The sequence below is a fragment of the Pyrus communis genome, chromosome 6 (genome assembly GCF_963583255.1).
Source record: "Pyrus communis chromosome 6, drPyrComm1.1, whole genome shotgun sequence".
In the NCBI taxonomy this organism is placed as follows: domain Eukaryota; kingdom Viridiplantae; phylum Streptophyta; class Magnoliopsida; order Rosales; family Rosaceae; genus Pyrus; species Pyrus communis.
In genome coordinates, this window is record NC_084808.1 from 23,413,098 (window position 1) to 23,440,870 (window position 27,773).

Genomic DNA, 27,773 nt, shown 5'->3' on the forward strand with positions numbered 1-27,773 from the left:
TCTGACGGAATTGACGAAAATAACCACAGTTGCATATTTTGATGAGTTAAGGGACCAATGGTCATGGATTTTTAGTTGAGAACCAAACATCCAATTGAGTTAAAGTTGAGGCACATTTGCTACAATTTTCTCTTCTTTCTTTCTAATTTAATTGATTTTTTTGTAAAAAAAAAATGAACTAAAAAATGGAAAACTAATGAAAAGGCTTGAAAACTTTGAGTTTTAACGATAAGGACAAAATAAAAGGTAAAGTGAATAGTATAAGGATTGACTTTTTAATATAAAAATGCGGTTTTTCGTTAAAACAAATAGTACCATGAGCTTTTCGTTAAAGTTCCTGCTTAAAAATAGACAGCTTGAACATCAAGCAACATTGAGTATGGAACTGACAGTCAAGTGAGTATGGAATTGAGAGTCAAGAAGTTAAAACAAGAGTTCCTGAGTGAGAAGATTGCTAGCACCTCCTATTATTTTCGCTTCCCGAATATCTAGTAATAATAATCAAGGTATATTCTAAAACAATCATAATGAATATGAATGAATTGAGTTCTCTCGCACACACGCACACTAGTGGAGGAATTGAACCACATCGAACTTACTGATTCCCTAACAAGGCCGGAGCTACCACAAACCTCCGATGCCTCACACCACTACCAGCACCTAATGACAAAGGAAAACTTTACAATTACGTCGTGAAAACATCGCCTTGTTTTCACGACGATTAGTACAAATATATCGGAAGATTCGGAACTGATAAAAACATTTGGCAAGTACCCCCAAACCCCTTCAAACACAAAATACAAGTAAAATACAAGTACTCGGCACCATCTCCTCCATAAATATCGGCTGCACTGAACTGCTGAAGGAAGTGGCCAAAATGCACAGCGGGAACTTTAAGTGGGATTAGAATGGAGACTTTCACATTATAGTACAGTTGCACTTGGATTCCAGCTTTGGAGGCTTCATGCTGTCTACCTTGGGAAGCCCTACATTCCGTTGCAAAGACTCGTCAACATTCTCATCGTTCTCAGTCTTACTAGCAGGAAGCTCAGCATCTGTTTCCAACTGCTTTGGCTTGCCCTTTTGAGGTTTTAAAGAACGTCGACTAACAGTTCTGCCCCGCGGTTCCTTTCTCTCAGGATTGGATTTCCCCAAAATTGTAACTGTAGGCCGAAAACCTTCTAACGGGACTGAGGTTTCCTTTTCCATTGCTATGGCTGCAGCCTCGTAGGTCAGATTGTGGACAATGGAACTGCAGAAGAGTATTGTATCTGTTGCCTCTTCTAGTGTCAGGCTTCTCGTCTTGCTTCGACCTTGATACTCAACCATTACTGTTGATTCCTCTTCTGAAAAAAATGTATAGGCATGTCAGCTATTCACTCTAATTCCATATAATGTGGTCAGGAAGCAGAAAAAAAAAATAGGGAACCATGCTTATTCCGAAAACTGGAAAAATATGAGTGCCAGACAGCATGAGGGAGAGCAAAAAAAGTTGAACACCGGAAAAAGTTTCTATTTCTGATATTGTAGTCCACATGATACTCGCCACCCTCATCGAGAAAAGTTTTAAAGTAAAAAATAAAAATAAAAAATGTCAAACATTAACCAGCAAGAAAGAAAAAAAGTTGAACACAAATTTTAAATCATACCTAAGATGCCATATGCATTATTAGAGGTGGTGTTCTCTGGAACTGAAGGTGTCACATAACTGTCGGAAGGAATTGGAACTGAAGGCTCCTGACACTCATCAATCGTGCTTTTTGACTCAATGGAAGCATCACTGTTCATTGAACATTGAGCACTGTGATTACTTTTTTCAGCATCCACTCCGTCAACACTACTGTTGAGAGTGGTGTTTTCCTCCTTGAATGAGTCTGGATTTACAACTGATACTTCTGGATCTGTGGCACTACTTGCATAGTTTTGCAATTCTTCACCGTTCTCATCTGAAGCATAATTTTCACAACCCGGTGCTACCCAATTCTCCTCTAATGGAGTCCTAACTGCATGATTCGACAATTCTGTGGTAGAAGCATCAAATCGTCCACTGGTAGAACTGAACACAGTATCATCTTCCTTGACAACAGTCGTCCTGGTAGAAGCTGTAGCAGTAACATCTGGTTCTGTACATTCTGAAGCTAGCAAGGATTTTTGAGATGTTATGGGAGCCACCTCTGCGACATCATATTCCACATTTCCCACAGTAACCTCAAGATCATCATCATGTGTGTTTGACAAAAGACCTAACGTTTGGTAGGCATGGTTTGGATCTCCATATGATGATGATCCAATGCCTTGGGGTTTCATGTTTGTGTCATTTCTGTGATTCTCCATGTCCAATGATCCAACACTTTGGGTTTTCGTGTTAGTGTCATGCCTGTGGTTCTCCATGTCTAATTTCTTGCTGCTCAACTGTCGCTGCACACGAGTCTCCGTTTGTCTAGCTGAGCCATAATCAACTGAAGATGATGCAGAGAAACTATCCATGTCTGATTTCTTGCTACTCAACTGTCGCTGCACACGAGTCTCTGTTTGTCTAGCTGGGCCAAAATCAAATGAAGATGATGCAGAGAAACTAGCATGGCCAATGGAGCTTCTCATACTGTTTGAACTATCTCTAGCACATGACAGATCCTCGTAAGGTATGCTAGTGGCTGTTAACGTCCTGCCCTGAATAACATCCCCCTTGGGACTGCTTGTCCTCTTCAGCAGTATGGAAATGCCTGCACCTTCTGAAATGTCAGCCCTCGTAATTGGATAATTGTTAGAATGATGCAAATTCTGACTCACGGTCGCACTATTAGGTTGGCTACAACCAACAGTTAGTGCACCCACCTCTTGCTGGTCGGCTAGCCCTTTCCCTACTCCCTCCTCCACTGGTCTTACAAGAGACACTTCTTGTAAATAATTAGGGATTTGCTCACCGTCAATAGTTTGGCCTGAACTTATGATCTCTTCACCCCGGGATTTGTTTGGAATTCCCAAATCAGAAACTTGGGGAGATCCAGGCACAATCACCATGGTTTCCTTTGCATCCAAAGGTTTTTCTTCTTCCACAATTTCGACAGACAAAGCTGGGGAGTTTTCAGGAACTTCAGTTATCTCCGGAATCAGGACAGTCAAAAGTTTATCTGTCCTGCACTCTGGACAAAATCTAATTTTCCGTTCCACCTCATCAGAAACATAATACCTGTGACCACATTTAAGACAATGTTCCATGCCTTCAAGATTATTGATTTCTGAAAAATCACCCTTAACATGAGAATCTTCAGAGGTTCGACTGACTTCTGTGATGTTATCGGGGTGACCATAATCTTCGGAGTGACCAGCTCCACACTCCACTGTACTGGTGCCTCCATTGAAGTCACCATGATGAATGTCACGTGAGCCATCATGGACGTCATGCTTGGTGTCTTCATCTACTACATCCATCTTGTCAAAACCAAAAATTTCTTCATGAACATCAGAGTATGGCACTTTCTCAGATTCACTGGCCATATCATCCTGGTTGTGATCACTCCCTTCCGTATCATGTGCAACACTAGCACCCAGATCAGTACTCGCATTGCTGCTAGTTGTGACTGAGGAGTTCCTGGAAATCAGAGGACGATGCGCAGAGTTTGCTGTTCCAACATAGAAGGTGCTAGTGGGAACACTAGATAAGAGTGGCCGAAACATATTCTGGGGACCCTTCCGTTGATCCTGCATGGACGAGGTAAGGCATTAACCCTATGATGTGGATTTCTATACCGTATGAATGGAAATATCACAATGAGTGAAGTGCAAATGTAACATTTAATAACTATAGGATTTCAAGGTGTTAAGATCATAATGGCAACCTAAGAAATATTTAGAGAGAGAATATTACAATAATTCAGTGCGGTTCACGTTTTCAGCATCTTTTTATAACTCTGGTTAAACCCAATGTAACGTTATTACTTGAAATAGGAAAGAAACACACCAGAAAGACCTTGAATTGAAAGCTAGAGAAAACTTTAGCAGACAAGAAGTTCAGAAATTCTAGAGAATTATATTGCTTAGTCATTGGATAAGAACTTAAGAAAACTATCCCTACTTTCAAATAGTTGCCTCTCATCGGATGATAAAAGAATTATTTTATCACAAAAGGATGCAATTTAATGCAGTAGATCATAAAGTACCATTTGTCGAAGGGCAGAATCAAAGGATCTTTTTGGAGCAGAAGATGAGGACACCACTTTGGCTGGTCTCTTGGAGAAGGCCATAGCTCTGTTGTTTGAAAAAGTACCAACTCTTATTGAAGTTGATCTGTCCAAACTACCCACAGGAAGAGATTGTAGAGAGTCTAGATCATCATCACCGGAAGATGCTATAGAACCTTTGCTGTGAGAACTAAATGGGTCTCGATCATGACTATGAGATGAACTGACACTTCTAGAAGCAGTTGGAGACATTGATTGCCTTCTGTAGTTGGAGGAATTGTCCCTACCGTTTCTAGATGCTGGTGAGGAACCCCTCACATATGTTGCCGGTCGATCAGCAAGAGAAGTACGAAGATTGGGAGGTGCATCACAGGAGAAGCCTGGAATATTTGTTTGCCATGCTCTTATTTTTGGTGAAGCAGAGTTCCCTCGACTTGTCTTTGCTGGGGAAGTTCCTCTCGTCCCAGGTGAAGCCCCAGTATTACTGGACCCAGTGCTCATCCTCCGTGGTGTGGGGGTAGACGACCTTGGAGGAGGTGTTGGGGATTTACTTGGGGGAGTAGATGGTCTCTGTGAAGGAGGAGATGGTCTCTGTGATGGAGTAGATGGTCTCCGTGATGGAGTAGCAGGACGTAGACTTGGGGTTGGACTGGAATGGCGTACCGGTGATGACCGTCCCCTTGACTGGATTGTACTATTCCCCGAACGAGGAGATGGGCTTAAGCGATTAGGACTAGCACTGCCCCTGCTGCTTCGATAACTCTTCTCCATCTGCATTAAATGTACGGAAAATAAAGATATCAGCATAATCTTCAAAGTCTACAAGATGATGACTAACATAATTGAGTCCCATAAAAGTGATTTGACCCCCTACCGTGGATGATCTTGATATAGAAATAGGTTGACTTCGAGGTCTGCCCCTCTGTGGTGCATTAACTGGTGGTGGTTCATCATCCAAGGAAGGAAAAAGAGGAGTGTCGGGAGGTGTTACCAACCTTTGAAATTTAAAAACCAGATCATTCCGTCAGTAAAAAGACATAAACAGGACCAGCGTTGATAAGCATCAGTAAAGGAACAAAATGCAACCCACTTCTATAACATGTTGATCATTCAGTTTTTGCTCTATGAATAAATGGACAAATCTCAAGCAGTGAAATTTTCCAGCTATTTGACAGAAACATTTGAAATCTCAGCCAGATAAGATGCAAGAATGAAAGTATGCATGAAACAGACAAACCCTCTTAGTTTGCGAGATCATTTTGGCACCAGAAAAATCACTTCCCACACTTATCTATTTTCTCACACGTGGGGAGTTCATAAGGTTGTTTAAAATTGTTTTTGGACAGCCAAAATCATCACCCAATTTTTTTAGGAAAATAATCTGTGTTCTTTGTCCTCTGACAAAGTAAATTATTCTGGTTTACCGAAAAATTCCCAGTTTTAAGGCAGGACACTCGTCTTACAATTTACAACCAGGGCGTATCACATGCTTACAATGTAAAACGCATGCAAATTGATCCTAGATGAAATTTAATCATTTCTTTAGTACTTAAGAATGCAAAGCATATCCTAAACCAGTAATATAGCATCGATAAATTAAGGTATCAGATAAAGAAAAAGTATAATTCACCAGTCATAGTCATTTTTCTCCCCCTCCACATTAAACAGGTCGCTACTCTCTCCACGTGTCGGAATGGTGATTCCGAGCTTCACATCCGAAAATTGCCTCATATTTGTAGCTGTAAATTTGAAAACATAAATGAAACCCTGTCAGCCCTATCACCAGAGACAAAATCCTGCACCATCCTAGCAAATGATGAAATGGTGGATGACATCTTACAGAATATAACTTCAAGATCATCTGACGACTGAAGCAAGAAATCCTCTTTTTCTCGGGTCTGCATTTCGTTGAACAAGGTGAGATCTTCATCTTTCTCTTTCAAAAACACTCCACTTTCAAAACTTTGACCCCTTCTGTGATGGTTTGCTCTTGGCTCTCTTCCCGGAGAGCAACTCAATGACGGCGAAGGAGGCATCTCTCACAATATAAAAACTACACAGTCAAAACCGATGCGCCAACCGCTCCATACAACGCAAATTGAAGCAGTAACCCATCACATACACCTAGCTAGTGCTCACAATGCCAACAATTTAAGCAACCAAGCTTCGTTTCCGATTCCCCCACAACACAAAATGCACCAAACTAATTTAATTCCAATTCCAACCACTGAATATCAGTGCGAATCATACATGCCAGGTCCAAGTCAACTCAAATGCCAAATATTAAGTACAAATTAATACAAAATTAACGCAGCAACTGAAACAACCGTACCAGTCGCAATGCAGAGGCTAAACGTCGACGTATCTAATCCAATCAAATCAAGACCTTCATCGTGTACCGAAGTCTCAAAACCCTAGATTCTGCCATTTGAAGACACCAAAAAAGGGCAACCACCGCACCCGCCACCAAAAACCTAACTCCAACTCCAATTCAGCTCCAGCCAACCACTACGCCGCCACTGAACCCGAATTCACACCGCCGTTGACGAAACCACTTCCGGCGCTTCCACAGCTCGACGACACACGGACAAAAATAGCTTCCGCAAAACTCACTGCGATCCCGAGAACTCGAAGCTCGACCGCAGCGAGCTCGAAGACGGCAACCGCAACGCGAGGAATGCTGTATCAGGCAGTCGGATCTAAAGCATTTATTGCTCTGCCTAGGCGCGCACGGATCGGAAGAGGAATGCGGTAACGGATCGGTGCGGCAGGAAATAGAAAGTGGAAAATTTGAGGAGGAGCTCCTGAAAACTGAAAAAATAAAAATAAATAAATAAAAACTGGCGATTTGCTTTCGTCTGGATTTGCCCGTTTCCTCCACAACAAGCTTTCGTTTTCTCCTTTTTGTTTCTTCAGTTTTCTCTTTGCTCGTCCATTTTTTTTTTCTTTTCTTTTTCGTGATTTTCTTTCTGTCAATTGCACTTTCTCTTCTTCTTCTTAATTTTTACGACCGTTGCCACTGCCGTTGTAGTAAGTAGCCTCTCTACTTAATCATGTATTTGTAACACTCCTTTTCATATGGTTATTTTCCAATTACAGTAGTCAATAATTTGTATTTTTGCCGAATGATAGTGTAATTTACATATTTTTTTTTTTCGAACGCTACACTAAACTCACCTTCTTTTTAAAAAGTAATCGAATAATATTAGTGGTTCATCAAAACGAGGAAAATCTAACTCGAGTGATAGTAGATCATAGTGTTCTAGTCAGCTTAACAAAATCAAAATTTGTAAATAATATGTACTAAATAAACCCAAAATTGATTGAAATTATTCTCACCGAAGAAAATCAAGAAATTTTCCTACCAACTCTATTTATGGCAAGTATTGTGACACATTGCTTTTTTTGGTGGATTTACGATTATATGATGCACACAAAAGTAACACATTACAACCATATAAGTAAAAGTTATGCATATTTGTTGAATTGTGATTTGTCTGTAAGGAGGAATGACTTCTTATATATAATGAGTCAAGTATTTTCCTTTCGTCGTAAGAAAACCCTCATGCTCTATGTCAATTTTTCTTACACTTTCATTAGGTATAGAAGTTTAGTAGCAAGAATGAATCGTATTGTCAGATCGAAAAATAGTCATCAAGCATACACTTTCATGAAGTTTAATTCCTCGATCGTTATAGAGCACAAAATCTTTTGTTGTGTCAATCACATGCTATTCTACAAATCTGTAATTGAAAATTTATGAAATTCCCTCTCATAATAACATAACAAGTGATGCTAATGGAAACAGATTCTCTATGAATTCGAACCATACGGATCCTGCAAACCAAATAATCTTAGCTATTCACGTAAAATCGTGCAGTTGCGATCACTCTTCTCCTTCAACTTTCTCACTCTTTCTCTTTCTCCTCAACATTGTTTGTTGCCTTCTTCTCCCGCAGTGATCGACGAAAAAGAACCACATAGAAAGAAAGAAAGAAAACGAAAAAAGTGGGAGGAGTTAAAGGTTGGGGAATTATGCAATGGGATTGGGGTGGGAGGGGAGGGAGAGGTGAGTGATAGTAGGGAGATCCGTATGATACCGATGGTTCGGATCTGGAGATGATCAGTTCCGATGTCAATGATCACATTAGATAATGAGGTTGTTATATTTGGATAAAACAATGCTTAATTAATCATTGTTGACTTGGATAATATCTACAAAAATGTCGATTGTAAAATGAACAATTGAAAGATAACCAATAAGTGTCAACGAGGCATCCAATTAAACCCTAAATAAAGACAGTGGGACAGCGATGGAATTAGATAAAAAGCCGATGTACTACCAACAACCATGTGTTAATGTTATCATGAATTTGTGCACTAAATGGAAAGGAACTGCACAATGACGTCGTTTTAATTGGCAGGTGATGGAGAAAGAAAACTTAGAAGCCTTCAATGTAACCACAACCACTATGTATTTTTTTCCCTTTTATATTCAATGTGCGGCTTTCAACTAATCTTATGTAAAACTACAATCATAAAATATATAAAGTATTTGTTCAATCAACCCAACTAATTAAAGTATTATACAAACCAATTTAAACTGTCGAGAAAAATCACGACCGTAATGTAGTTTTGTTTTATTCCGTCTTCGAACGATATTAAATAAATAGGAGTGGATGCGTCGCATTATTTTTTTTTACACAATTTTTGACACAAATTTTTGTTGTACCCACTCAGTGATATATTCTAACGATCCGAACAATCTATTTTTTAAAACGTTATTCATATATTATCCTTACAAAAAAATAGACAAATCCAAAAGCATCAAGACATTCATTTGTAGTGAATAATATAGACGGAATACGTTTTCTACAAAGAAACCTAAATTTTTAATCCAACTGTCATATGGTTTAGATTTGGGTAATTTTTTATAGACATAGTCTTTAAAGGAATACCTAAAATTAAAGAAACGGTTCGGATCGTTAAAATACATTACAAATTGTGTTTCACAAAAATTTGTATAAAAAATATTTTTTAAAAATAATATCACATACCCATCTCTAAATAAATAATAATAAAATAATAATAAATTTGAACCTGCTTAGCAGAAGGACTTGAGAAATACTATATGTAACAACTGCATGCATTATTTATATTATGTCGAATATATTTTGTCCGTCCGAGTAGAATAACAACTTGAACTAGCATTAAAGTAATAAATGTTGAAGAAAAATATAGGCTAAATAGGGTTCTTGGATGATCAGGCCAAAATTTTAAGTAGTTTTTTCTGCTGATTGTATTGGGTATTTGGCAATGGCATACAACGTTCCACAAAGACGTAAGGAGATGGAGACATATAATTTGGTAGTATCCAGCTGTGTATTTGCTGTATATTATATACGAGGATAGTGCGGGAGATCAACTTTTTTTAATTAAATTTATAATGTAAATGATGTGTTTATTGATGATTAGATTATTACTTAAACTTTGATTAACGTATTTATTTCTTAGTGACGACACATCATTTTGATTTACAAATTTTAATTTAAAATTTTGATCTCTCTAGCATTACCCTATACACAAATGTATAAGTTCTATTGCATTTGCATGTATAAGTGACATATTTAAGCTCGAAATAATTGAAACGCAAAACCTAATACCGAACTAATGTACACCTTATTCAACAAAACAAAATGAAATAAAATAACGTGTATATTATATATTTGTTTGCATCTTAAAAATTTGGTATACTTAGCATTATTCTGATTTATAATAAACTACATAAGAAATCATCTATAATAAATTGGTATCTAATTGCTCGTATGCAAAAATTGAACTTTTAGACTATTCATTTACCATTAAAAAAACCTACTAAGTCCATCCTTAAAGGAGATGTCAAATACGTCAACTAAGACGCAAGGACATCAAGTGTTCTTTAATAGAGATGTCATATATGACGTGACAGCCGAGCCATTTGACTCCTTACTTTCTAACTGTCTTTTTTTTTTTTTTTTTTACAGCAAACAAAGATGGAGTGAAATATATTTAATTTGATTTTTTAGTGCATGGGTTTCATTGACAACCAATAAGATGAAAACTAAAACTAATTTTAATTATTTTTAATAGCTGTAACATCCAATATATTAATAAAATAAATATTTGACATATCTATTGGAAATGAAGAATATTTTACATTTATATTCTGTACATGTCAAACATCAAATAAAATTTTAACATATTATATTTGACATTTTCTTTGAAAATGCACTAATCGTAGTTTTAAGTGACCTATTATGTGACATCCCACATCACCCAGGGGAGTGATCCTTAAGTGTATATTCCCGTCTCTACCTAGCACGAGGCCTTTTGGGAGCTCACTGGCTTCGGGTTCCGTAGGAACTCCGAAGTTAAGCGAGAAGGGGGCTAGAGCAATCCCATGATGGGTGACCCACTGGGAAGTTGCTCGTGAGTTCCCAAAAAACAAAATCGTGAGGGAATGGTAAGCCCAAAGCGGACAATATCGTGCTACGGTGGTGGAGCGGGCCTGGGAAATGGTCTTACCCGGGCCGGGATGTGACATATTATCCTTAATTTTGATTTGAAAAATTAAATTAAATTGGCTATTTGGTTGAGAAATTAAATTAAATTGGCTATTTGGTTGAGAAATTAAGTTAAATTGGCTATTTGGTTGAAAAATTAAATTTAATTAACTTGGCTATTTGGTTGAAAAATTAAATTAAATTAACTATCTGTTGAAAAATTAAAATAAATTAAAATACTAATATTACCTGTTCCCAATGCAACCAAATGTCCAAACTTAGTTCAACTCAAATCCTTGCTTTCCTTTTCCAAGCACACGTGAACTTGAAGTTCGTGATATTCATTGACATTTACCTTTGTGACACTATTTACTTTTGACCAACCCTCACGTTATTATTTACTTAAGAGTACTTCCACCGTTGGGTTTAGCCCAGTGGACTACCCCCATTTGTAACCCAATCACCTCCCTTTCTTGCTCCAGCCCTGCGGATAATTGGGCTAACTGGGAGTCCTTGGGAAAGGGTAGGCATCAGTCCAAAGCCCGAGTGCTTGAGGGTTCTATGATGCAAAGCTGACGTCAGGATGATGTCAACCACATTATAAAAAAAAATTGCATCAGGCGCTTGCATAACACACGCACGTGGGGACGCGTCACCGATAAGATTTCAGGCGGTGGGGCCCACGGTTTACACTCTAATATGGTAACATATGTTACCGTTACTGGTGCCACATGGCATCCTCTTGACCGTTGGATTTCAACGGCTCTTTTTTATGGACCATTCGATTTCTAATGGTAAAAAAAAAAATTCAAAACTCCCCCAACGGCTAGATGACTTGGCACAATCTGAGCGGTTCGATTCCAGATCAAAAGTCCACGTTTTTCAACTTAAATTTTTTTTTTTTTAAAAAAAGAAAAAAAAATGATATGTTACCGTTATGCCACATGGCACAATCTAGAGGGTTAGATTTCAAATTTTCTGTAACCCAATGGTAGAAATTAATTAAGTTAATAAAAAAATGTTAAAAATTAATTTTAAAAAAATTGTTTTATTTTTCTATAAATAACTTATCATTATCTTCCACCTTACACCATACTTTCATATTTTCTCAAATGCTTTCAACCACATTCCAATATTTCTCTCAAAGTTTCTATATACTTTTGTTTCCAAAAAAAATGGCGAATGATGCAGGTACGAATTGGACACTTATTGAAGATGTTATGTTGTGTTCTAGCTGGGTTGAAGTTACTCATGATCTGATTACGGGTAATAAGATGCAATTGCAAGAAATGTGAAGCAATATTCATCCCCTTTTTCTTGAGAAAATTGGTGGCAAAAGAACAAAACAATCGCTCTCAAGTCGTTGGAGAATACTTAGCCAATCATGTACTCATTGGAGAAACGCCTTGGCACAAGCTAGTACTAATATTTGAAATGGGGAAAATTATGTGGATCAGGTAACAATATATTATTTGTTTGTTTGTACTATACCCAAATTTACATTAGCTACTTAGATTATTATTTTTTCTTCTCTCGCATTTTGTAGACACTTCAAGTACAAGCTTGGTATAATGCCAAAAACAAAAACAATTCATTCAACTGGTGGGAATGTTGGAATATTGTCAAGGATTGTCCTAAATTCAGAGTTGTGCCTATCGATCCAGAAGTTGTCATGAACAACACCCATTTACTCTCTACGCCAGATCACGACTCCCATGTTCATGAAAGCAACACAGAACAAGTGCGGGAAGTGACCCTTGAACAAGTGTCGGGGTCGACCTGTTATCCACTTAGGCCTTAAGGTAAGAAGGCTTCAAAGAGAAAAGGGAGTTCTTCCAAGAATGATTATACAAAATATATAGAAGAACTTCCTCGCCAAGTTGAATTGACTTTGGTGCGGGAAATGGCTAAATTTGAGGCTGATAAGGCTAGAGATGAGGCAAAAGTTGCAGTTACTGAGAGATTATTTCGAGCTAATGATAGAGAAAGAGAGCTACTTAGGCAAGAAAGGGAAGAGCTTAAAAAGGAAATAAGGGCTCAACAAGATCGTTACATAATGAAGGAGCCTGTAGATGCGATGTCTCCGAATTCTAAATATTTTTGGAATTCGAAGAAAGCGGACGTGGTGCGAAGGAGGCATGCAAGTAGAGATGGTCCTAGCACCACAAAGTTGTTAGGTGATGATTTTCCATTCACGACGGACTAGGGACTTTGTTGTATAATCGGAGCCCATATTTCCAATCACTTTGGGTTGTAATTTTGTATTTATGTAATTTGGTACTTTATGTAATTTCGTATTTTGAGTACTTTATGTAATTTCATATTTATTTAATTTATTACTTTATTTAAACTAAGAGAATTTGTATTCAAAGAATATAAACACACCAAATAAAATTACATAAACACACTAAATGAATTTTAAACACACCAAACAAACTAAGAGCATTCTTCTTCCACCACAAGCTTGTTTTTAAGTTTCTTGAGCTTGTTTCAATCCCCACAAGTGCTCTATCAAGTCACTTTGCCAAGCTTTGTGATATGTGATGAATGTTCGAGTGTAGTGAATGACGAACTACGAATGACTTGATTCCTGTTTAGGATACGTAGGCAGTCTAAGAAGAAGGTTAGATGCAACCATAATGCATACAAAAAAGTACCACACAATTGGATCATGAGAGTGTGTATGGCCCCTATCCCGGAGGCAGGGTATGATAGAAGTACGGGTATTTGGTGACGTTATGCATCGATTCTGGACGTATATCGGGATCGAGGCGTGACATGACAGCCTGTGAAGTGTTTTTCCTTTTCACTTTGCGGACTTGACATTGTTTTGACAAACGATGTCCACCTTAGGTAAATGTCGTTTGCTAAGTAGTATGCTCCATCGTACTTATGTCCATTGACCCAATACGTGATTTTCGGTGCTTTTCCTTGTAGGACATCGTTGAACACTAGGAATTGGGTAAGGACATTGAGCTCCTGGAACACTGAAAAAAACATGCTAAATCCATGTATCAAATGATGTCATCGCCTCCAAAATGATACTTTTTGCTCATTTTATGTCCTATAAGCTCATTGTCATTCACTTAGACAGTTTTTCTAGGTCTAGTGCATACAATCGATGCTTCCAATCATGCAAGGAAAACCTTACATCTCACCCTTCTTCAGAAACCTTTACAAGTCATTGTCCTAAGTCTCCATGAGGTACTCTTTGGTGTAGATATATTCGATTACAGAGCAAAACCTCATCAGGGACTCAAGAATGGTTGATTTCCCCATCCTCACTATCTCATCCACTTGGTCTGTAGATGCTCCATATACAAGCATCCACAAGGCAACAATAATTTTTTGCTCAGAAATGAGACCTATGACACCAAAAACATCATTCTTTTACACAAAGTAAGAATCATGGTTGCAAACAGCAATCATGATTTTGTTGAACAAATGTTGTCGCATTCTAAAATGACGTTTAAAGTACGTATTAGGGAGTGCACTGTTACGGACAAAATAATGTCGTTGTTTCCTGCTTCTATCAATGTTTACAGAATGGTTGGGCCTGGAGATCTCAGCCATAGCTTGGATGACTTGGCAAGAATGTGAGGCTCTTTGGCTTCTTTCTTCATCATCTCTCATTCTACGCTCCTCATCCTCTTCCTTTTCCATCTCATTTTCGCCCTCCTGGAAATTGAACATTTCTTCCCCTTGCTTAAACAATTATTTTTCTTGCTCATCGATTTCCCACAACATCATTGACGAAGACATTGTAAGAAAGAAGCAGAAACTAATAAGGATAGAGATTTTGAGATATTTTGATTTTGGTGTGTGATTTCTTAAGATGGATGGTGGGTTATATGGAGGAAAAAAAAAAGATTAGGTTGTACATAATGTCACGTGGCACGCCGTGATTCGTTAAAAATCTTATTGAAATCTATTCTCAAAGATTATAAACAGATTGTGACACGTGGCGCGATAAGATTGGTTAAAAATCTTATCGAAAATCTATCACAAAAAATTGTATTTTCGAATAATGAGACCTGACGTAACGAGACAGGTTAAAAATTTTATCTAAAATTATAAATAAAAAATATTAATATTTAATTACTTATTATCATGGTTATTTAATTTAGGAGTAGAAATGCAAAAGATAATTACTCTTCGTTAAAAACGGTTACCATTCAATGAAGGGATTCAGTTGCCAATTGAGCCTTCGTACTATGGAAGCGCTCTAACACCAACACGGTGCGTTTTAGTTTTAAAGATGACGCTTCTGGAAGCAACATCCCGAAACGCCGCCGTTGCGCGCCACTCACTCCACAACGTTCTGAAACGCTAAAACCCAAAACCAGCATCAGCGCACCGCCACAACAAACACCACCATGTTGGCGGCTCTACGATCTCGGTCAGTCTCTCTCTCGTCTTCTTCTTCCTCGTCGCTGCTTCAACAATGGAAGCTAGGGCTTCCAGTTGCACTCTCCACGTTCGCCGGAAGAGGCCTCCTCGATCTCCAAGAGGTCGAGAAGGTTCTCAGCGACGTGAAGGCCGACGACGTGAAGGTCATACCGGCGGATAAGCACTGCGAATGGGCCGATTTCATGGTTCTTGCCACTGGAAGGTCCACGTGGCACGTCAAGAACATTGCTCAGGCCCTAATTTACAAGGCAGGTTCGAATTTCTCTATAATTTCTATTCCTAATTTGTGTTTGGTTCCCTAGAATCGGAGGGAAGCGGAAGAGAGTGAAACGCTGAGTCTTCTTTTGTACTGGTTTGTTGATTTCTGTCTATTGCCGATTGAGTAGAAATGGAGTGTAATCTTATTATCTGTTTGGTTCTCTAGAAAATTTGAGTTTACATTTTCCTGTTGAATGCTGCTTTATGATTAACTAGGCTCCATTGCCTTGGTTTTCGATGATGAACTCGGTTAATAATCTTTGCCTTTGTGTGTGTTTATATGAGCAGTCTAAGCAAAAGCAACAAGGAGCTGAGCGGTTAGTGCTTCCCAGTGTGGAAGGGCAAGAGGGAGGAAAGTGGATTGTCATTGACTCTGGTATGTTCTGAACTTTGTAGGATCGTCGGTTTTCGTTGTTGAAAAGTAGTTTTGATTAAATATTTACTTTTGTTATGGTATGTTTTATCAATTGCATAAACCCACCACCACAATAGTTCTGGAAGACTAAAAATTGTTTTTATTTTTATGGCAATGTCCAGTAGCCATACCGGGGCTCAGACTTTCTGTAGTGTGCACTTTAACTAAATTTGTGAACGACAAATGCCATTTTTGTATTTCCTATTGTCCTTGTGTAAAAAATGAAATCTTACAAATAGTAGTAGGATATAAGAATCTTGCAGACTTCTGTATAATTTTCGAATAATGTTCCCCACGAATGCGCAGTACTTACATGCCTCCTTCATATTGTTTGTTCTTTTCTTTTTGGGTTTCAATAATGGGTTTCTCTAGGCAAAGTGATAGTTCATGCTCTTGATGAGAACGCTAGAGCTTATTACAATTTGGAGGCTCTTTGGACCTCGAAGAAGTCGGAAAAAGAAACATTGGAGGTAAATTGCTATACTTACTTTGAATCATATTTTACTTCATTATGCTACCCAGCCAATTGGCACCACTAAATGTTATGAATGATGTTTCTGGGAGATCAGACCACCTGAGCACTTTTTCACTAGGTATAAGTCCCCTTTCAGAAATAAGGACGTTGATCCAACCAAATATCTTAGTGAGCTGTAGAATTCAGTTTTATCTCATATTTTTCATAGAGCAAGTTTGATGAACGGAAAAGTGATTTTGGTTGGCTGAAAATTTGCATGATGGGTTTTAAACTAATTTTCGGTAATTTAGGTTATCAACTTTTCATAAGTTCTTGTATAAAAAATGAAACGCTCTTGTATCGTTGTAGTTACCGTCATCCTGAAATCAGTTGGCATTAACAGATTATTTCTACAAATTTAAAAGTCAATTAGTTTCTTAGGGTTCCCCGGCATTGCAAAGCTAGAAGTAAAGTTCTTATATGGGTGGCTGAAGTCAGTGTTCTTCCTCTGTTTTTCCTTTTCGTGGACTGTAGAGGAAAACTGTTGTCCAGCCGTGTTAAAATTCTGTTAGTTTATTGATAGTTTGTTTATTTGTTCGGTTAACATTACCGAATTGGTAACCTATCTCCTCAACTCTCATGTAGATGCAAAGTCCTTGTGCGCAAAAATTCCTCTAAATTTCTTGTTTTTCAATTTGTTTAGGATTTGGACAAGGCTTTTGTGAAGATTCGTCCCAAGAACAACTCCAAGAGGAAACCGACAACGAAACGGGCATAATCATCAAATTTCATATGTATGAGAACCCTTGCCATTTTATCTTTAACATCATCAAGCTCCATGCTTGTTCTAAATGTACATTGTGGTTGTCTATCTAGTTGAAATTTTCTTGGTGTTGGACTCAGACATATACACTGAAGACATCATCGGTGACGTTTAATGCCCCTTGCGTCTGATTTGGTTGATTTTTAATAGCAATAACTCTTTCTTTAAACGTCCTTATTACAGTTTTCTAATTAGCCACGAATTTTGTTAACTTTCGGGCCACAAAGTTTGTGGCAGGGGTGGGTATCGGGTAGGTAGGGCTGGGTTGAAGCTCGGTAGGGCTGGGATGAGCTTCAACCCATGCACGAAACCGTCTTAATGTACTTTAGATCTTGTATTGAGTTTTCATTCAACTAAAACTTACCACGGGCCGGCACCACATAAGTCCTCCTGATTCAAGGCAGTTGGTGGACCAGATCCGGTCCACGTCCTTAAAACTAGGACCCACCCCTCCGTCGTAATACCGCCAAAAGCCCAAACGATATTTGGAGCCAACAACAAGAAGTTTGGTCCTGAAAATTTTCAACAAAAAAAATAAACCGGGTCGAATTAGTTGAGCGGAGTTACCTAATTTTCCTGCCCATCAATCATAAAATCCCACACAAGTCCTCAATTCAACCTCAATATCACCATCCTACCCCTCCCAGCAACACCCTCATCACTGTCAGTGGCTGCATGGTAATTAAATGAAAAAGCAGCCCCACTCGTCCATCCGAGCAGCCACCTACTAAGAACCAGCTCGAGCTTCACTCGACGCCTTGTTTCCATCGCCACTTCCAACCGTCTCGACTCTCTCCGGAGTTCCCAAAGCATTTCAACGCAGAAAAAAGCGCACCAAAACGCACTCGTTTTATAAAAGCCGAACGGCATTGCCTCGCATTTCTAGCTTCTCACTTCTCCCTTCGCGTTTTTCAATCCTCCCGAGCTCTCTCATGGCTTCCATCGCTGCATCAAACGTCGTTGCTCTAAAGTCCGCTGTTAAATTTGGAGCTCCCGCCGACGCCAGGGCCTGCCAGTTTAAGCAATGGGCCCCGATTGGCGGCACAGCCGGATCGGGTCGGAGCATTGGGCTTCAGTACAGATCCAAGCGCTCCTCCACTTCCTCTGGTAATTCGAATTTCAATTCGTTATAGAAAACGATTCGTATTGTTTTGATTTAGCCTGATTAGGGATTTAGAATATAGAAATTAGAAGGCAGTTGGCAGTGTTATGTAAGAAATTTGGAATTTGAAATGAAAGCTGGAATTTGGTGGTGATGGTGGTGACACGTGACAGGTCACGTGAGGGCTCAGGTGGCGACGCTTGAGCAAGCCAGCGCCGGGGAAGCCAAAATCGTGGAGGATCCGGTGGTGGTGGTGACCGGAGCTTCTAGAGGCATTGGCAGAGCAATTGCTCTGTCTTTGGGCAAAGCTGGTTGCAGGGTTAGTTTTTTAGTGTAATATTCTTTGTTTCTATATTCTGGGTTTTGGTTGTTGATTGTGAATTGATGATTGATGATTGTGTGTGCATGCAGGTCCTCGTTAATTACGCAAGGTCATCGAAGGAGGCCGAGGAGGTTTCCAAAGAGGTACAGTCAAATCATCTGTGCAAATTATACGAATTAGTCTTGCTGACTTGAAATTTGGACTAAATTTGTGTGCTATGATTAGTGAATGTGTGTTTGGTTTTGTGTTCTTTCAGATTGAGGCGTTCGGTGGACAAGCTATTACTTTCGGAGGAGATGTTTCGAAAGAAGAAGATGTTGAGGCGATGCTCAAAACGGTAAGCAAATGTTCCTTCTTATGATTAATTGGGTTGTTTTGGCATGGTTATGCTAGTTTGGTGTGCTTAATGATTTTGCATCTGCAGGCGCTTGATGCTTGGGGAACTGTTGATGTACTGATAAACAATGCAGGTTATTGCAAACTTCACCTACTTTTTGTGTAATGTCCAATTTCAAACACGATCGTCTAACTTTTGTACCATGATTTCAGGAATTACCAGGGATGGTCTATTGATGAGAATGAAGTTAAAACAATGGCAGGAGGTCATTGATCTAAATCTTACTGGTGTATATCTATGCACCCAGGTGTGTGCTTTGAATTTTCATTTTCATGGAAATGCTACTTGACTTCAATGTGGAACTGAGAAACTTAAACTTGTTTGTTTCAGGCAGCAGCTAAAATCATGATGAAGAAGAAGAAGGTGAATACCATTCCTTTCAAAAAGAGATTCCCCGCCATTTTCTTCTTATGTCTTATCTCAGTCGGATAATCCTTATTGCAGGGAAGGATTATCAATATAGCATCCGTTGTTGGTCTAGTTGGAAATGTTGGACAAGCCAACTACAGTGCTGCAAAAGCAGGAGTAATTGGTCTGACCAAGACTGTTGCTAAGGAGTACTCCAGCAGACACATCAATGTGAGTGCTCCATGTTTTTTCATATTTGCTATACTAATCGACTCATCCCGAGATGATATTAATGCTGTTTTATGGAGTGGGTCATAATTAATAAACAATGGATTTCCTTCAGGTTAATGCTGTTGCCCCGGGCTTTATTGCATCAGACATGACTGCCAAGCTAGGCGATGACATTGAGAAGAAAATTTTAGAGACTATCCCATTAGGTGAGTCTGGGGAAACTCTACTTATAAAAGTCAGATATTTTGTAATAATACTGATAATAGTTTGCTCAAATTATTTCATGGTGGCTGTGATTACAGGAAGATACGGCCAACCCCACGAAGTTGCTGGACTGGTGGAATTCCTGGCCCTTAGTCCAGCGGCCAGTTACATGACCGGACAGGTATGATCTTTTTGTTTTTAATTAATCACATTTAAGTAACCAGCCCTTAGTTCTGCGGCCAGTTACTTAAATGTGACTTGTCATGGTCTATGAAACGAGAATAGGAATGCAGTATATGCCACCTATCTTCAACCCATGATGGATTTGACTTGGACTCAAGTTGACGGTTTAACTACAAATGATAAGTTTGAATGTGATGGAGTTTAAATGTTTTCTTTGGATAAGTTTAGCCTCTTTTCCCTCAAACATCATATCAGAAGTTCTTTAGTTATTAACATACTGCGTTTCCCTTCAAAATGATTTATTGAAGAGATAAGTGAAGGAGATTTTTGGATCATCAAAACTAATTAGAATGGAAGTGTATCACATTTTGGACAAGTGACCTTAGATCACGATGGCAGTAGTGCGTATTGTGGTGACTATGTTGCAATTAAGGAACTTTTGTAGGGCAGTTTATTAGAAACCTTTCTTGAAATTTATTTATCGATGCCGTTCTTGCAGGTGCTTACCATTGATGGAGGGATGGTAATGTAGGTCTACTCTACGGCCAGCCTCGGAGAAGTGCATGACAGCCCTTGAGCTTCAGGGTTCGGATTATACGAGATGGATTCAGTGGTTTCTACTATGACAATAAGAACTTAAGTGAAAGCTCAACAAGTTACATATCTTTTGTTTTAAGTTAGCTCGACAATAAATTTTATTTCGAGTTTTGATAGAACTTCAGTTTTAGCTTGCTGATGGCATTAAAAAATCTCTGTGAAATGACACTGTTTGTGGAATGTGTTTGGTAAAATCGATTATGTTCTGACACCGAATTCCGAGGATGTATTGTATCCAAAACTATGCACTCCGTATATTTACCTCCAAAACTATGCACTCTGTATATTTACTGTCAATGTGGCATCTAGACTAGTAATATAGCATTGTATGTATGTTTTTTCTTCGCATGACCTGATATAATTAAATCGGGATACCACGTAGCAATAAACTTCCCTTATTGTTAAGCCAGCCATTGGAATCGAGGGTTTGTATAGTACAACTCTACTTTAGTGACCATAGAAAAAATAGATGCAAGGGAATAATTCTTTATTTTTTTGGTTGGAAGCATAAAAGATAAGATTATTACGTGTAAGGATTCCAAAAATTGACATCCGAATAATCGACCGCCGTCGAAAGTGAGTAGAAATCCATTAAACTTGTATTCATTGACTTTCATGTTTAAATAGTCATTATTTTATTATTTTTTTAGAGACTCACCTAGATTTAAACAAATTTATTATATTTAGAATAAATAAATGTTCTCTTATATTAAAAAATATATATATATATAATTATATATTTATATTATGCATAAATTGTAAAATAAAATTACATATAAAGTAATTAGACACTCTTAAATTCTAATCTACATATAAATATATAATATTCAAGGTAAAATTTACTATTGACAAACAACATAAATTTACCTTGAATATTAAATTTTCTTGAATCAAGTAGAGTTAAACAAAATCATAATATGATTAGGATTCTGTTTAAGGCCGGTCCACCCACCAGACCTCTCACTTTAAAGCTTTCTCACTCATCATCTTCAAAAGCTGGTAAGTAACCTTCTATCCACTCAGCTTCTCTCTCTCTCTCCCCCTTCTCTGCAACTGGTTTTTAATTTCCATGGAGACCTCAATTCTTCCCTCCCCAACACTTCCCACTTTCTTCTCCATTTTTCTCCTCATCTACCTCTCTGCATACTTCCTACTCTTCCGCAACTGGGGCCCAAAACACCGACCAGAAGCATCAAGCTGCCTCATCTCTCTATCCCACGGCACCGCCGCTGCCGCCATGGCCGCCCACGCAATCCTCCGCAGCCACAAAGCCACCACCTTCGCCTCCCCCAACACCCCCACCCAAAACACCGTGCTCGAATTCAGCGTCGCCTACTTCTCCCTCGACCTCCTCCACTACCTCCTCTTCTTCCCCAACGACGTCCTCTTCATCCTCCACCACCTCGCCACCCTCTACGTCTTCACCACCTGCCGTTACGTCGTCCGCCACGGGGCCCACGCCATCCTTGTTCTTCTCCTCCTTGCTGAGATCACCAGCGGCTGCCAGAACGCCTGGACCCTCGCCGGTTTTCGGAGGGACGGTTCGCCCGCCGCCGCCAAATTGTACGACTTTTTGTCCCCTAAATTCTATGCCTTGTACAGTGTTTTTAGAGGGATTTTAGGGCCAATGTTCATGTACAAGATGGGGGTGTTCTATGTGAGCGGGGCGGCTGACCCCGTGATCCCCAGATGGGCATGGGTTTCTTGGATGGTTGTGATTTCAGTTGCCATTTGTCTTAGTATTTTGTGGGTTTTGAATCTTTGGATCGATTGGTGCAAAAACAAAATGCAAAAGAAAAAGAGGTAGAAATGCCTTGCAGGATGCTCTGTAATTTGCTAATTGTATTTGTATGTATCCCTAAATGTAAATATATAAATCAAAATTGGAACCGTTATGATTCTCGACTTCTCTGCGGTTTACTAAAACATGGGTATTAAAACGATTCCAATACTTAAATTTTTGTGTGTTTAGTAATACAAACGAAGTTTAAAACGGCCTAAAAATCAAGAATCATATCTACTAACGGGGCTAGTTGAGAACTTCAATACGAACCAATCAGAGATAATAATGCTTTTTAATTTCTTATATGATAATGCGTGATTAGCTTAGAATACTATCAGCACGGAATCCCTGTTACATTAGACAGGCTGGTCTTCGCTTATTGGTTGTCATTTATGGAGAAGGGTCCAAACTTCCTATCAGGGTCTCACATCGACTCTTAAAGCCTACGCGCATGAGTTTGATTCTTCCTTGGGGAGCCTATCAGCGAGTGACTAATATTTGCATGAAATGCACCATAAATTTATCACCATCAGTCGTTACAAAGCACATAAATGACGTGCAATCGACGCTAGCCTATGGAGCTTTTTGAAACTTACTGCAAATTGAGTACAAGTTGCAACAAATTTAACTTAAATCCGATGTTTATATGCTTACAATCGAAGCATTCGTTGTGTCAGGATTACCGTAGTACTCAAGCTCGACGAAAGTACCTCCTCCTTCTCCCTTGGCAAGTCTTCCCGGATTGACACAAATGCATTTAACCTGATCTTTCTCTTCACCTCTTTCGCCTAGGTTCAGTACCTATACTCAAAAAAGTAAAATCCCCGTTAGCTTCTGTAGGCAAACATTTCAACATCTTGGTTACATATCTCTCGGTCGCAAAATTTAAAACCCAATCTCTATCGGCGCGAGGTGAGGTGCACCTTTCTGTACGACTTATTGGAATTGCTTTGACATTGAAATTGGAATAACCATTTACCTTCACAAAATACTTCATGTCAGAGGGTAAGATGAGAATATCTGGGATCAATGAGATGTTTAGAGCTTCGGGAGCAAGCGAAAAATCCAATGGAGTGTCTTCTGCTGGTGGATACAGAGGATAAAAGCTGTCCCAAAAAAATTGCAAAATAAGTTCAGAATATCAGATAGTAGAGCCCCTCAAACCATATAGACCTACTACCATCATGCGCTAGAACTTCTAAGAGATTAGGACGTGCCTGCGTTGGCTAATTATATGGTTTGCAAGTCTACTCATGCGGTCACTGGTTTTTCCACCCTTCGGAACACGCGAAATCTCTTCTGCACTAAGGTGTTTGAGAACATCCAGAGAACAGCAACCTATCTTGACCTGAAACCAGAATGTGGATGAAAACTTTGTCCATATCATATCATACTTTGGCTTATCAATGCAAATAAAGCAGGGATCGAAAGATTTGTAACGCCGATAGATAATATAAAATGGTCATGGATAGAGCTCAATCAAGTTACAGTTCATTTGTTTGCCAATCCATCTCTGTTGGCCAACCTTGTCTGCTAAATTAGAATCCAAGCCCTTCAGATAATAAAATTTTGGACTACCAAACTGATAATTCTAGCATCAACACTCATTTTAGCAAATTTACAGAGGCGGTCATTTTAAAGGTAAGTGCTTTGTTACCTGATCTGCCTCGAAAATCCCTGGATTTCTGAGACTGGTTATCTGAGTACGAATGGTAATATCACTTTAGTAAGCATAACTGCAGAAAATTAATGTGTTCTGAATGATGAAAGCTCGAAATCTACAAACATGTACCTGATGCTTAAGATCAGGTGGATGAATATCAAAGGCAGGCTGCACAACCAAGATATTACATTCTATTATCATCTCAATGAATTGTTAACAAATTATTTACCTAAAAAAAAAGGTAAGCAAATTAAACAGATATATACTACTTTTACTCAAAAGTAACATTACCTGAGGGAAAACAAAATCGTGGTTAGCATCCCGTATAGATGGTACAAGAACAATGCGTGCATGCGAACCCATGTATTCAACATGATCTTGCAACTGAAAATAAGATAAAACGAAAAAGGGCATGAAAACCAACACATAGAGAGAGTTCTTCAGCACAACTATTACACAACGCTCGGAGAACATACCTTTCTAAGAATCTCAGTTTGGAATATTTCATCAAAGCTCCTGTCGACTGTTCCTTTCTTAATTTCTGGATGTTCAGAATCAATAAATGGTCCTAGCTGAGGAAAAAAAAATCAGTTCGTAAACAACATGAATGGTTCAAGTAGTATAATCTTGTTTAAGAAAAATCCAATTCAAGAAAAGTTGGTACTCACCAATATAAGCAACTGAGGCAGCTTTTTGCTTGCATATGCTAGAAGCTCTTTCAGAGGCTCAAACAATAAGTTGTCTGTTGTGGTAAAAGGACCTGATGCGATGATCTGTTTAAATACAGAAATTATAGGCTACCAAACACTGATAAACAAACTTGCACAAAATTACAAAAAGTTAGAAAAAAAAAACAGCAGTAATTAATAAGCCAATAATGTCCACAGTTGCCCCTCATCAAGTAACATAGACTAAAAGCTTGCATACTACTGATAGCTCTAGTTGTTTAATGGACTGATCAGTTGGCAAAATCTCCTGATCCAAAGCTTGCTTTTTAGCAGGAGGCAAGTTTGCATCAGCAGCAACAGGTAAAGGGACTGAATCTATCAATTTTGAAGCAATGAAGCAGTGTCCACTAGGATTGGTCCCTTCAAAACCTACTATCTGCAGGAATGCAATCCTTCCATGTTAGATTTAGACTATAGTATTTCAAACTTTAAAATCTGACCATGGTTCTATGTCTTTCATGTCCAATTTCCATACCTGGCCTGGAAATATTGAAAATTGGCTCAAATGTTGTAATTCCATACGAACACGTTGACCTCCAGAATGCTCTGCACTGTCAAAGATTGAAAGGGAAAGATAAAAACCTTATCTAAAGAAAAAACTATAGATTACCAGAAGTCACTCAGCTGTGTACAGAAGTAAACATAGGTAGTTGTGCTTCACATTTAACAAGTCCTTTCCAAGAGTGTTGCCTGAGGGAAGGCTAAGATCCTCAGACACTATTGTTTAATAGCTAAACATATGCAAAGATTGCTTTCCTTGTGTGGATGTTAGTAAACTGTTTCACATGAAGAGTATAAAGGAGCGTCCAGGACTTTCTACCTGCACTGCAACAAGGTGGATTTGTCGTTCAAATGGCCCTCTCCGTCACAACAGATCATGCCAGCAGTAAATATAATTTTCTGAAACAAAACAAATTTACATCATCAACAGCTTCAGGATGACTTGGAGTTGGAGAGGTTGAGTTTCCAAAACACCTTCCCACTATCGGGGGAGGGGGAGGTACCATACCTGAGACGAAACTGTAGGGTCCAGTGGTTCCTCATACTGGCCAGATGAAACTAATGCAGTTGCATACTTTCGAATTCGGTTTTCAAGTGCATTAAACTAAATCAGCAAAAGATTAAGTTAGTTCAGAATATATAATTATATATGGAGGTTAAGATCAACATACTATAATAAGTTACACTTACCCTATCTTCAATTCTATCGTACATAAACCTACAACCTGTTTCAGGTCCTGAACCATGGATTACTAAAGAACACCGCTTTCCAGGTTTAACCTTCCTGATGAATTCATCATCCCCAGGATTCTCATTACCTTCCTTCTCCCCATTCTCTATATTTGGCTTATTATTGATGCTGAATTTCACAACAAACTTGTCTGTTCGTCGCCCAAAGGGAGTTACAAGTCTTGATGGTTTTCCAGAAGAAGGAACGCTCCCAATTGTTTGTGGCGTTGAGTCAGATGTCTCTGAGTAATGGTTCTGAGATTCGGATGGTGGAGTGCTAGGAACCTCGTCCTTTATATCTACATACTCATCATTCAGAATCCTGCATGCAGTTTCTCGTCAAATACTGAATTTTGAAACTAGAGTCACAATAACCCCATATCTACAATCATTCAAGCCACCACAAACACACAAACAACTACAGATATAAACAGAAAAGTGAAAAAACCATATATTGTGCTCACATGTCCACATCTCTGCTTGAGTAGATATGCAGATTGGGCTCTGGTTCATCGATGGCTACTTTCTTCTGTTCTTGCAAATACCCTAAAAACCCATCCATTTCCACATCGTGTACCACCGTTCCATTCATTTGCCTGTCCCAAAATCAAATTTTAGCCGATTATAATTGGCAACACAAGTTAATCACCAAAAAAAGAAAAAAATTGGCAACACAAGTCTGTGTACAAAAATTAATCACTTTCTCTGTTGAGTCAGCGACCATAACAAAAATATAGCCTCAGATACAAAACTGAATCACTCCAAACGTTTTAGTAAAAATCGTAAATTGGGGAAAATTGGGAGAGAGATGAACCTGTTGAGGTAGTAAATTTCCCAGCTCGTAACGAGATCGGAAGGCGAAAGACTCAAATTTATGCAGAATGTAGCACCTAATCGACAATTGAGGCATCAATACGCACTCTTTTGTAAAAATTAGGGATTGAATTCAATTGGGAACAAAAATGCGAAAGATCTTACATTTCTTTAGGATTTCCTTTTCGTCGTCGAAAGTGAAACCGCTGCTGCTGAACTCCTCTTTGATTTGGCCTTCCATGTTGCGCGCTCTGGTTCTCTCTCTCTCTCTCTCTCTCTCTCTCTCTCTCTCTCTCTCTCTCTAGGGTTTCAGAAGCTGCCACTCTGGGAATTGCAGAGAAATGGCGGGAAGATTGAGATTTTTGGTGGGTAAAACTGTTCTTTATTTCCAATAATACCCTTTTTTTATTGTCGATTCCCACGTCTCATGACTGCAACGACATGTCGTTCATAATTTCAGACTAATTGTTCCGTCTTTTGGTACAATTTGGGCCAAAGCGAAAAAGCCCACCTGTAAACATTGGCATTAGTAAACCGAGCTATATTCACCCCAAAAAATGCCCAACTCTAGTTGAAATCCTTCTTATGAACGTAATGTGGGGTTACCTCACCCAAGCTATAACAGTGCATTTCTATTAACATTATCCAATCATCGCGGGATGGTTCAGTGGTCGGAGGGAAATTTCAAGCCCGTATTTTACACGGCATGTTTTGGGTTCAATTCCTGGCCTGGTGATCAAGAAAATGTTAAAATACCTCTATGATTTTTGTCGGCCCCTGGAATGGTGGATTGTCGTTGCAAAGCCACTAGCTGATCTCCTTTTTAAAAGAAAAAAAATATATTCATTTGTGCAATTATAACTCGTAATGCGTAAATAAGTAACATTACGTGTGGTTTTAGTCATAGACATTACAAGTTCTTTGTGATGACTTGATCTTAGTCATGCTCCGAATACCTCCATCACTTGTTTTATCATTCCTCATTTCAATCATTCTGTCAAAATCCTCTATCTGAAATTTTCACTTCTTGTATCATTCCCCATTTCAATCATTCTCTCAAAACCCTCTATCTGAAAATTTCATTTCCGC

General features: G+C 38.8%; 5 protein-coding genes across 6 annotated transcripts; 3 read left to right on the top strand and 2 right to left on the bottom strand.

Moving 5' to 3' along the window:
• Positions 1-525: 525 nt before the first annotated feature.
• LOC137737630 (uncharacterized) lies at positions 526-7,163 on the bottom strand. Of its 2 annotated transcripts, XM_068477165.1 has the most exons (7): positions 6,514-7,163; positions 6,022-6,217; positions 5,812-5,920; positions 5,056-5,176; positions 4,161-4,952; positions 1,650-3,702; positions 526-1,346 (listed from the first exon to the last, which is right to left on the bottom strand). In XM_068477165.1, exons 2-7 carry the CDS (start codon positions 6,215-6,217, stop codon positions 919-921), a joined length of 3,699 nt encoding a protein of 1,232 aa, XP_068333266.1. In that variant the 5' UTR covers positions 6,514-7,163; the 3' UTR covers positions 526-918. The 2 variants fall into 2 exon arrangements, with proteins under 2 accessions (XP_068333266.1, XP_068333268.1); XM_068477167.1 differs by having other exon boundaries at positions 526-1,343; positions 6,022-7,163.
• Positions 7,164-14,992: 7,829 nt separating this feature from the next.
• Positions 14,993-17,252, top strand: LOC137737953 (protein Iojap-related, mitochondrial-like). Its single transcript, XM_068477542.1, has 4 exons — positions 14,993-15,381; positions 15,680-15,767; positions 16,179-16,276; positions 16,964-17,252. Exons 1-4 carry the CDS (start codon positions 15,100-15,102, stop codon positions 17,036-17,038), a joined length of 543 nt encoding a protein of 180 aa, XP_068333643.1. The 5' UTR covers positions 14,993-15,099; the 3' UTR covers positions 17,039-17,252.
• A 583-nt stretch (positions 17,253-17,835) lies between these two features.
• On the top strand, positions 17,836-20,907 carry LOC137737827 (3-oxoacyl-[acyl-carrier-protein] reductase 4-like). Its single transcript, XM_068477395.1, has 11 exons — positions 17,836-18,190; positions 18,359-18,504; positions 18,597-18,650; positions 18,764-18,844; positions 18,932-18,977; positions 19,057-19,151; positions 19,235-19,267; positions 19,349-19,483; positions 19,596-19,689; positions 19,786-19,868; positions 20,370-20,907. Exons 1-11 carry the CDS (start codon positions 18,016-18,018, stop codon positions 20,400-20,402), a joined length of 975 nt encoding a protein of 324 aa, XP_068333496.1. The 5' UTR covers positions 17,836-18,015; the 3' UTR covers positions 20,403-20,907.
• A 490-nt stretch (positions 20,908-21,397) lies between these two features.
• Positions 21,398-22,372, top strand: LOC137738193 (TLC domain-containing protein At5g14285-like). The gene has a single exon (XM_068477824.1). It carries the CDS (start codon positions 21,537-21,539, stop codon positions 22,272-22,274), a length of 738 nt encoding a protein of 245 aa, XP_068333925.1. The 5' UTR covers positions 21,398-21,536; the 3' UTR covers positions 22,275-22,372.
• A 452-nt stretch (positions 22,373-22,824) lies between these two features.
• Positions 22,825-26,989, bottom strand: LOC137738232 (uncharacterized). Its single transcript, XM_068477863.1, has 16 exons — positions 26,850-26,989; positions 26,686-26,761; positions 26,336-26,467; positions 25,833-26,193; positions 25,651-25,746; positions 25,462-25,541; positions 25,117-25,192; positions 24,841-25,017; positions 24,582-24,686; positions 24,390-24,485; positions 24,205-24,297; positions 24,043-24,081; positions 23,908-23,949; positions 23,468-23,598; positions 23,230-23,356; positions 22,825-23,051 (listed from the first exon to the last, which is right to left on the bottom strand). Exons 1-16 carry the CDS (start codon positions 26,923-26,925, stop codon positions 22,893-22,895), a joined length of 1,866 nt encoding a protein of 621 aa, XP_068333964.1. The 5' UTR covers positions 26,926-26,989; the 3' UTR covers positions 22,825-22,892.
• Between the last annotated feature and the right edge of the window lie 784 nt (positions 26,990-27,773).

What these genes read in the sequence shown, in the direction of transcription:
- LOC137738193 (XM_068477824.1), top strand. Translation starts at nt 21,537, where the DNA reads ATGGAGACCTCAATTCTTCCCTCCCCAACACTTCCCACTTTCTTCTCC.
- LOC137737953 (XM_068477542.1), top strand. Translation starts at nt 15,100, where the DNA reads ATGTTGGCGGCTCTACGATCTCGGTCAGTCTCTCTCTCGTCTTCTTCT. An exon ending in GTGGATTGTCATTGACTCTG is followed by an intron (nt 15,768 to 16,178) that starts GTATGTTCTGAA and finishes GGGTTTCTCTAG; the next exon opens with GCAAAGTGATAGTTCATGCT. An exon ending in CGGAAAAAGAAACATTGGAG is followed by an intron (nt 16,277 to 16,963) that starts GTAAATTGCTAT and finishes CAATTTGTTTAG; the next exon opens with GATTTGGACAAGGCTTTTGT.
- LOC137737827 (XM_068477395.1), top strand. Translation starts at nt 18,016, where the DNA reads ATGGCTTCCATCGCTGCATCAAACGTCGTTGCTCTAAAGTCCGCTGTT. An exon ending in TGGGCAAAGCTGGTTGCAGG is followed by an intron (nt 18,505 to 18,596) that starts GTTAGTTTTTTA and finishes GTGTGCATGCAG; the next exon opens with GTCCTCGTTAATTACGCAAG. An exon ending in CCGAGGAGGTTTCCAAAGAG is followed by an intron (nt 18,651 to 18,763) that starts GTACAGTCAAAT and finishes GTGTTCTTTCAG; the next exon opens with ATTGAGGCGTTCGGTGGACA.
- LOC137737630 (XM_068477165.1), bottom strand. Translation starts at nt 6,217, where the DNA reads ATGCCTCCTTCGCCGTCATTGAGTTGCTCTCCGGGAAGAGAGCCAAGA. An exon ending in GAGAAAAATGACTATGACTG is followed by an intron (nt 5,177 to 5,811) that starts GTGAATTATACT and finishes TAAATTTCAAAG; the next exon opens with GTTGGTAACACCTCCCGACA. An exon ending in TAATGCATATGGCATCTTAG is followed by an intron (nt 1,347 to 1,649) that starts GTATGATTTAAA and finishes CATTTTTTTCAG; the next exon opens with AAGAGGAATCAACAGTAATG.
- LOC137738232 (XM_068477863.1), bottom strand. Translation starts at nt 26,925, where the DNA reads ATGGAAGGCCAAATCAAAGAGGAGTTCAGCAGCAGCGGTTTCACTTTC. An exon ending in ACCCTACAGTTTCGTCTCAG is followed by an intron (nt 25,542 to 25,650) that starts GTATGGTACCTC and finishes GTTTTGTTTCAG; the next exon opens with AAAATTATATTTACTGCTGG. An exon ending in ACATGAAGTATTTTGTGAAG is followed by an intron (nt 23,052 to 23,229) that starts GTAAATGGTTAT and finishes TTTTGAGTATAG; the next exon opens with GTACTGAACCTAGGCGAAAG.